Consider the following 10,150-nt stretch of genomic DNA (forward strand, 5'->3'; position numbering starts at 1 on the left):
AGACTTTGAGCGAGTGACAAACCTAGCCTATCAAAAATCTCATGGTGTTCTTCGCATCTAAATTCTAGAGTATATTTTAGGGCCCTTTTTTTATATTCTAGAATTTTCTTCTCTATTGTTTAGTATTCTATAATCTAGAGTTTTCTTTTTATTGCTCCACATAACAATCTTGTCTGCTATAAACTGTGAGATTAATAGTACAAAATTGAAACAAATTAAGATCAATTTCATAAACATTTTTATGAGAAACCTAAACATGCCATGTTTATCCACGAAATTGGTTGAAACAGTTAAAAATGTTGATGTCAATTACATTAGCTCGATTCATTTCCAATTAAAGATACTAAGCAATTGAGTTCCTACTTTACCTCAACAACTGAGACGTCACTTTTCTTTTGACATTACCTTCCCCTGAAAAATAAGAATTGTTCTAACTAGTACTCCCTCCGTCCCGCTTTAGCAGTTCCATTGACTTTTCTGCATTCATTTTGTAAAAATGATAATAAATAGTTAAAGTAGAGAAATAATAAAGTAAAAAAGAGAATAATGTAGATAAGACTCTTCTCTATATTATTCTCTTTTTTACTTTATTATTTCTCCACTTTAATTATTTATTATCATTTTTACAAAACGAGTGCAGAAAAGTCAATGGGACTGCTAAAGCGGGACGGAGGGAGTATTAGTTTCGTCTGAATCCATCAACTGAATCCATCACCATCTGCTGCCACAGCGGCTGAGGCTCACATTCGCACCATGTTTGCAGTTACCCTTGATTCTTGAAGATACAACATGTAAAAGCCTCCAAGTTATGATTTGCCGGTTATGATCAGTTATGATTTGTCGCTCATAGCTATGCAATGGCTGTTGCTGCTGTTGTAGGATATGTCCTTGGTTGTCGTAGTAAGTCAAGGCGGGAACAACCGAAACCGTTGTATAATTTCTCTATAAAAAAAAGCAATGTAGTCGGCTCATCTCCAAATTAGACATTTTTTAAAACTGTTTAGTAATTACTTAGATTAGTTTCTCTGGATATAGAATAATTCTACTATAAATTATATAGATATTCTACGAGATAATTTTAGATAATTGTACTCCCTCCGTCCCCTAATAATTGGCACTGTTTGATTTGACTAGGGATGGGGATTTGGTCAATTCGGTTCCGACTGAACCGATTAGTCGGTTAAACGAATCCCATTTTTTCCAAACTCTAGAACCGGAACTGCACTCTTTGTCGGTTCGGTTCCTTGAGGAACCGATCGGTCCTAACCGACTGGTACTTCGGTTCCACCAAAGGAACCGAATGAAAGAATATCGACGTGGGGAGTTGGACAACAGCCTCGTCGCAGAGAACAGCGGTGTGGAGAGGGCAGTAGCCTCGTCGTCCCCTGCGCGAGAGAGAGCAGCGCAACGAGGAGAAAGCAGCAGTCTCGTCGTCGCCGGTGTGGGAGAGAGCAACGGTGTCGGCGTGCTACGAGAATTTAGATGAGAGATGAAGATAAGTCAATGTACCTATATCATTATGGGATATTTAAGTTATTTGCTAATGCTCCATATTTATCTAATACATTATGTTCTAAATTTTATTAAACAAAGTAGTTGTCATGATATTGGTTATCTCTCTGATTTGTGTATTCTCATGTCTAAAATGCATACAAATTATAGGGACATAGTGTTTGGTTTCTATCAAGTTCTTTGAAATTTGAAAGACAGAGTTAATGAAATTAAAATGAATCTATAAAAAATCAAAATTAAACGCATTAATCGGTTCTTCGGTTCTAAATGAGAACAGCCTAAATCCTAAACCCATTAACCGGGACCGAACCTTAACCTTATTTTTCCGGTTCTCGGTTAACCGATAACCGAAAAAATAAGATTCGCTTCTCGGTTAACCAAGAACCGAGAACCGTTTCCCCACCCCTAGATTTGACACGAGTTTTTAGAACTATATGAGCAAGTTCAGTGTACAAAACTCATCGACAAAAGAAAGACCAACATCTTAAACCTGCATGACAGCTTACGAATATTGCATATCAACAACCACATGAATATGCAAAATCACCAACAATTAAAATTGCAAGAGAAAAACACCAAACAACCAAATTACATAATTAAACCTACAATACCAGATACTCTGCATAATTCATCTTATATGGATTATCTTACATATCTAGTGCACACTTATTAACTCTTTGAATCATTATTTTTTTCACTCACTTTCTAACGCATCTCATAACTAGTTTGCCACTTTGAATCATCATTTTTTTCACTCACTTTCTAACGCATCTCATAACTAGTTTGCCACGAAGAGAAGGGAAATTTGGGCATCAAGTTATCTAGATTCTCAAACACTTTCTGATAATTTTTCATAATCTATAGATTGGGCACAAAGTTTTGAAAGATAATTTTGTATTCAATATTTGTTAATGGATAATTTCCTTTAACAAGATTTCGGCGATGTGATTGCAATCAGCGAAGAGATAAAAGGCATTTGCGGGAGCTTGCCAGTTGTTCAAACCAAAAGGGTACGAAATTGAAATAAACGCGTGAAAGTAAAATAAGGATAATTGTATTTCTGGATTCCTTGAGAATAATACAATGTCTCATATTTATAAGACTAGTCTTAACTTATTGAACAAGAAAATAATATATGAAAAGTAAATGATAATAATATAATAGATTAAAAAGGTTTGATCGACGACCATAGTAGGCTGCTAATCCGTGATAACCCGTTATCATCTCCTATGACTAATTCTATACCACTGTCTCAACATTTTAAAGAAGAGTGAACTACATAAACGGTACCTGATCTTTCACTTTCGCACGTAAATGGTACCTGATCTTTATTTTATATCGTTTTTGGTACCCAGTGACAAAAATAACCCTAGGTACCAAATATGTGATTTTTTTTTCATGGAGGATATTTTTGGAAATTTCAATTAAATAGTACCAAATATGTGATTATTTTTTCTTCCTTTCTCATTTCTGTTTTTCTTCTTTAATTTCTTCTTCTTTATTTTTTCTTCATTTTCTTCTTTCTTTTTAATATTTTATCTTCCTATTTTTTTTCATTTTTCTCCTTAGTTTAAGTTTCTTCTTCCTTCTTTTTTATCTTTTTTCTTCTTTCTTTTTAGTGTTTTGTACCTACATCTAATTGCATTCATAATATAAATAAAAAATACCTAATTAAATTAATTATTTAAAGTAATAAAATCAATCGAATATTTTTTATTAAATTATTTTATACTCAAGGTTGAAACACCTAACTAAAAATATTCAACTTTTTATATCATTATGGATACAATTCATAATGTTAAATTTTTATTAAGGCTATATAGATTATTTACAAATTTAATATAAAATAATAATAATAATAATAATAATAATAATAATAATAATAATAATTGTTATTATTACCTAATATTATGTGATTCATAATTTATATAATAAATTATTAATTACTATCAGTTTTCAGTTTTATAACAATAATAATTAAATATAACTATATTTAAGTATATTTGAATGGTATTAAAAATGAATTAATTATTAATTTATAACATCAAAATAATAATATTAATATTGATTAATAATAATAGTATAAAGAATTAAGAGAATGAGAAAAGATATTATACTATCACTTTTGGTACTAATTTTATGTATGCCCAAAATACCCTCTGTTACATAAATGGGAAAATATATTTGTTTAAAGGACATTTTGGGAAGAAAATTGCATCAGGTATCAAAAATGTGATTTATAAGTACCAAAAACGATATAAAATAAAGATCATATACCATTTACGTGCGAAAGTTAAAAATCAGATACCATTTATGTAGTTCACTCTTCGAAGAATATACACTGATTGTTTTATTCTTTAAAAGATAATGTTACTATCAATAATATAAACGGAATTCTAAAGGAAATTATAGGTAGGCAGATAGATAAATTAATAGTAGTACTCGAAAATGTTTCACAAGCCAAATTAAAACAAAATCTTACAAAGAAAATATTATACACTACTCGACTTAAATTCTATTGTGCCTACAATAGATTACATACTAAAATTTTAGTTGTATAATAAATTGCTGTTTAATCGCAAGGCATATGCGACTTTTAATTAACAGAATTGACCCGACCCTAACTTATGCACATTTATTACCCGATTTAAAGAAACATTTAACAAATGTCCCGATTGTCATTTTTTCGGCATCAGAAATTATAAGGTAAAAACTGATATATTTTAGAAAAATGAAACATTGACAAGATAAATATATTTGTTTTCACAGATAAAAAATAATGTAAAACTGTAACATAATTTTGGAAATGCAAGTTATTCTTTCCATTTACTTTTACTAGTAATACAATACCGTATTCAATTAGCTTAAATCAATTGGGCCCATTTCTCTGTATATTATATTTAACGCACTGTTAATTGGGCCTATTGACGGTTTAGATCAAATAGATTTGACTGGGCTACTTGTACTAAACTTTTCCAATTTAATGCACAATTTTTTTTCTTATATTTTTTTTTATTTAATGATCATCTAATTTTATTTTATTCTTTTCAATTTTAAAAATTTTATATTAAAATTGACAATTTTCTACCGTGAAAACGATAATTTTTTTATTATTATCAATTTTATACTCCATTAAAATCGGCAATTGTCGATTGTGAAAACGATAAATTTTTGTTATAGTCAAAGATTATATGCTACCAAATCTCATGGCTAACCTAGGTGTCTTGATCAAGTTTCGATAATATCATTCTCCTCTAAATAGTTGACTTCTACATCACTCAATTATTTTTTTTGAAGGGGAATATAGAAAAACCACACGCACACAATTAGTAATTTTTTAAATATTTCATGACTCATCGACTCTCTTTATTCTAATTACTTTTTAATCAGACTGTCACTGTCCAATATAGTTGTCTCATATGATTAATTATATCGGTCATCAAATAGCACCTTGATTTTATATGGCCATTCAATAATTGGCTGTCGCGTTGCGCCACAATTCCTCTATTTTTCTATTGTTCTCTACCCACCTAAATTACTAATTATATCAAAACTCAAAAGTAAACCTATTTGACATTGTAGTTTGAACGTCTAATCAAATTTTATCGATAACTTGATTAATAGTAGCTATAATTAGATTCCCTCCTCACAAAGCAATAATTGGCACATTTTTCTACATCATTTATCCGAGTTATTTATGTCATGGTTTTTATTATGTATAGTATATATTAGTCGGAAAAGGCATACTACTATTCATCTTGTCATAACTAATTAATATTGATTTTTTTTGCATTAAGTAACAATATTTCAATAATAGATGGCGTACAAGTTATTCAACGAGAGACTTTTCAACTCTTTGTTCCTTACCACTAGCTTTAATGTGTTTATCCATTTCTATAGTTTGATTTGACTTGTCAATTATGCAGTAGATTAAAATTTTCCAGCTAATTAATGTAGATAAATAACAGGGATATAGATTCAAGATTTCAATACTCCAATGAGATAATAATGTATGATACCAAAAGCGATTGATGAAAAAAAGACCTACGGACTACGGTAATACCGTCCTACATAAAACAATTAATAATCGAAAGACAACCCTAAACTAGATAGTAACATGCTATAAATAAATAATTAATTAACCGTAATTAATACCCAAATTTCTATTAACTTGTTCAGGAGCAATTCTACATGATTTATAAATAAATAACATAGTCAATCTTAATATAAAGGGAATCCTAACTTTTAGAAATGATTTGTACATATAAACATCATCCTAGGCAGTCCTAAATTACTAATATTCCACTAGCTATACAGAATGTGTTAAGAACATTCATTTCGTATTAGCGAGTTAAAATTCATATACAAGTGATTTTTTTATCAAGATTCAAACTCAATCCAAACAAATAAAATGAAATACGTGTTGACAGAGTAATCGACAAAATACATAAAACTAATTGGATATTATAAAAACATGGACCTATAATCTATTTACATTAACAATCAGGTTTTTATATTGATCAATGCACAGTTGGTTTTTTTATAGTATGTAGCGTGCTCAAATCAAGAAAAGATGGTGAGCTAAGAGTCCAAGAATACAAACAACCAAAGACATTACATTTGAAAAAAACTACGAAAAGCAAGCTGCCACAAACACCACACGGTCCTCACAAAACAGAGCAGAAAGCACAAAGAGCAGCAAAAACACATGCCGCAAAAAGAAGTCCAACCAACAAGGACAAGAGACGGCCTAAAGCAACAAAAACACCACAAAAAAACAAGACCACCAAGACCGAGACAAACAAAGCTACTCATGAACCAAAAAAAGTGAAACGTGAAGACGTACCACGACCACCTCAAAAATGTCAGTGATTTATGCTTTTTCTCGGAGTCTTGGTTCTTTCAACCTTCTAACGTTGACAATATTTTCACTTTTTACTATAAAAAATAGTTTCAATAGTGGATGATACATAATTTAATACTCATTCATCCCACTATAAACGATTTGTATTCTTTCTTGGGACGTCCCACCTGTATTGAGTCATTTAGTGTTCGTGATAATATTTGAGATGTTGACGTGACTTGACGCGTGAATGGTTAAGGTTTAACAAAATTTTCTTTTAACGTTATGGATGACCTTAGTCGAGCAAAACACTTATACACTCGATCGATTCAAGGAAAGCACCCATATACAACTTGTACAACGTACATAACATGTCACAAAAAATCAAAGTTATAAAGATGGAATATCACAATTATTATTGCAAACATCAAACTCTGCACATGCAGATCATCAACAAGCATGTCTTGTTTGGAAACGAATCTAATAAATATTTCTCCACAACGTGGCCATCCCACAAAATGAAACCAACCAAGCCAACCAATTTAGGCAAGCTTTGTGTTATTAAACTCAAATTAATTAAATCTCCCACAGTCAAACCGGATGTTACCGTTCCTCCCGGTCTTGACCCCGACCCGGCCCAACTTGGTCATGGCCGTGATAAAAGATTCGTTAAATGCTTTCACGTTCGAAGCCCATAGATTGACCGTGTTCCTGGATCTCGAGTCGGTGAAGAGTACCTGGTCCGACGTGAAGAGTCCCTTCCCCTCAATTAAATTTTTGAAGTAGGCATTGTCGAATTTCCGAGGAGTTGCTGGGTCCATATCAATGGCGATCCTCGGGTCCACATTTCTCGGGCACATGCCTTGTAGTTGGGTCGCGTAGGCCTTGTTCAGGGTCGGGTCGACCGGGTTTCTCGGGCTGAAGTTGTAGATTCGGTTCGAGAATTTGTCGCAGTGCGAGAATCCCACAGTGTGGCATGCTGCACCAGACATATAAAGTTATTATTAAAAACGAGTCACTCATCCTTTAAAAGACCTTAATAAAATATTACTACCTGAAAGAGCAATCATGTCAGCTTGAGAGAGGCCTCTTTTAGCAAACATGGAATTCAATTGATTCAAATTGAAAGTTGGCTTTGGCAGATTTCCTTCAACATCAGAGCGAGCTGAACGCAATCCATCCAGCCTCCCCAATTCCACTGGATACGTTGGCCCACCAGACTGCGACAATAATTTTTTTTTAATTTTTCATCAAATTAAAGTTTGAAATTTAAATATTTAGAAGAGTCAGGATCATCATTTTGTCGATATGAATTACCAGTTTAATGACATCGCGAGTTGCCAAGGCGAGAATATCCGCGCAGGAGACCCTGTTCCGGCACCTGGGGACGGCGTCGACTGCGGCTTTGGCCTTGATCACGGTGTCGAATCCATCTCCGGCGAGGGAGAGGTTATCGGGGTGATCCTTCTCCGCCTCGTTGCCTGGAGTCGACGCCACGATCACCGAGGCATCGCAGCCCTGCAACAAATGGAATAGTTAGTTAGAAATGAACATCAAATGAAATTGAAATTGCTAATAATGTGAGTGAAATTGTGATGAATTGCGTACGGAGACGAAGCAGTCGTGGAAGAAGAGGCGGATGGTGGCGGGGACGGTGACGAAGGTCTGTTTGAACTTGGCGGAGACGGCCTTGAACACGATGTTTTCGACGTCGGGGCAGGTGTTGCTGTAGTAGTTCTGGCGGAGCTGGGCGGAGGCGGAGCCGCAGAGGAGGATTAGAATGAGGGAAAGGGACAGGGTTGTGATTTGAGGTGGAGCCATTTTGATTTTTGGGTGATGTTTTGATTTTTTTTTTTTGTGATTACATGGCATGTATATATAGACAGGTAGATAATTGGTGGAATTATTTGATTTAGGGAGAGGTGAATTGGTGTGCCAGTTGGCGGAAAATATTTCAACAACGAGAAAAGCATTTAATATGATGATGGTGACATTTGAGTTTTATGATTAGTCTAAGGCGGCTTATGCCATATTATTAAGTAGCCATGTTGATGTTTGTTAGTGCTACTACTTTGAAACTGCTCTCCCTGTCCACTGAATTACTGGACTTTTGTCAGCTGTAGAGAATCCACAATAAAAATTATGCTCATTGGTTTTCAAATCATCTTTGTATAAAACAAATCTGTTGTCCTATACTCCTAGGATGCTCATTCCGAGAGTATATTAGAAATGGGTCACTCACCCCTTAAAAAGCCTTATAAGGGGGAGGGTTATCCACACTTATATAGAGAAGCTAGGATCATCACCAAGCTGATGTGGGACAAGATATTAGAATTTTAACACGCCCCCTCACGTGTGGGCCGGAATGACACATCGGACTTCCATCACGTGGGTAGGCAAGAGAAGAGATAAAGAGATAAACCATCATCGACTTGGGCCCTGCTCTGATACCATATTAGAAATAGGCCACTCACCCCTTAAAAGGCCTCATAAGGGATAGGGTTATCCACACTTATATAGAGAAGCTAGGATCATCACCAAGCCGGTGTGGGACAAGATATTAGAATTTTAACAGTATTTGGTGTTAAATACTCTCATAAAAATATGCTAAATGGGGATGATACGGGTTTAATGCATAATTGGTAAAGTAAAAATAAGAAAAAAAATACTCCCTCCGTCCCAGCTAAAATGACACATTGCTTAGCCGGCACGGGATTTTAGGAGTTATTGGTTAAAGTGTTTAATTGGAGAGAGAGAAGGTGGGTGTAAGTATTAAAGTAGAGAGATAAAGAAAGATGAATATTTTAATAGGAGTGAAAAAAAGTGGTTGAATGTATTAATTGGAGAGAGAAAGTTACCAAAAAAGGAAATGTGTTATCTTAGTTGGGACAAACTAAAAAGGAAAACGTATCATCTTAAGCGGGACGGAGGGAGTAGTTGAAATAGAGTAGTAGATGACGGGACCCATAAATGATAAAATAAAATTAAAAAAAAGAGAAAAATGTTTTCATAAATGGATATGGACTATATATGTGGAACGGATGAAAAAGGAAATCCGTCCTATTTCTATGGAACGGAGGGTATATATTTTTTGGATGATGAACCAAAGTATAAACCAGGCTAAGTTCCTCTAGACAAATTGTCAATGGCCCAGCCACGTTGGGGCATGGGAGCCTTCGGGACCCACCTATTTGAACTTTAACTATACTACTTATGTCTCCTAAATTAGAAACTTTTTTTTTTTGATTCGTCCCCTGAAAATAGAACAGGTAAGAAATTTCTTTTTCTCTAACGTGGTGGGACCCATTTTTCAATAACACACTTTTCTTTTATATCTCTCTTGCTTTACTAATTTTAAATTAAAACACACTATTTCAAAAGTTTTTGTTTTGGGGGGATGGATGGAGTATTACACATACATATTATCACTATAAGTTAGTTCAGAAACGTGTATCATTATCATTTATTTTTGGATTTTTTTCAAAACTAATTTATATGTTTAGTAACTAATTAATTTGTGTATTTTTGGATTTTCTCTATGAGTTGATTATATTGCAAAAAGAAATTGAAATGAAGAAAGTATCTGAATTATCATAATCCCATGCCCTCACATCACTAGTGTCCAGGAATTGAAACCACCCTTGGACGAAAAAAAAGATTTTCCGTTTAAAATTTTAAAAGAACATATGTTTGTTATAGAAATTCTTACTAATTTAACATTTAGCTCTTGTCATGATCATAGGCTGATTTTCGAAACGACCAAACAAAGTGTGAGGGGATTTAAACTTTTCTACC

General features: G+C 33.7%; 1 protein-coding gene across 1 annotated transcript; it reads right to left on the reverse strand.

Moving 5' to 3' along the window:
* Positions 1–6,654: 6,654 nt before the first annotated feature.
* On the reverse strand, positions 6,655–8,215 carry LOC125211798 (peroxidase 51-like). The gene is made up of 4 exons (XM_048111736.1): positions 7,964–8,215; positions 7,673–7,873; positions 7,410–7,575; positions 6,655–7,334 (listed from the first exon to the last, which is right to left on the reverse strand). The coding sequence occupies exons 1-4, from the start codon at positions 8,174–8,176 to the stop codon at positions 6,928–6,930; spliced, it is 987 nt and encodes a 328-aa protein (XP_047967693.1). The 5' UTR covers positions 8,177–8,215; the 3' UTR covers positions 6,655–6,927.
* Positions 8,216–10,150: the final 1,935 nt, after the last annotated feature.

This window comes from Salvia hispanica, chromosome 1 (genome assembly GCF_023119035.1).
Source record: "Salvia hispanica cultivar TCC Black 2014 chromosome 1, UniMelb_Shisp_WGS_1.0, whole genome shotgun sequence".
Classification (NCBI taxonomy): Eukaryota; Viridiplantae; Streptophyta; class Magnoliopsida; order Lamiales; family Lamiaceae; genus Salvia; species Salvia hispanica.

Bases quoted from the DNA above. Each gene is read 5' to 3' on its own strand.
- LOC125211798 (XM_048111736.1), bottom strand. From the start codon at position 8,176: ATGGCTCCACCTCAAATCACAACCCTGTCCCTTTCCCTCATTCTAATC. The intron at 7,874-7,963 runs GTACGCAATTCA...CATTTGTTGCAG, and splicing joins TCCACGACTGCTTCGTCTCC to GGCTGCGATGCCTCGGTGAT. The intron at 7,335-7,409 runs GTAGTAATATTT...TGTCTGGTGCAG, and splicing joins TGACATGATTGCTCTTTCAG to CATGCCACACTGTGGGATTC.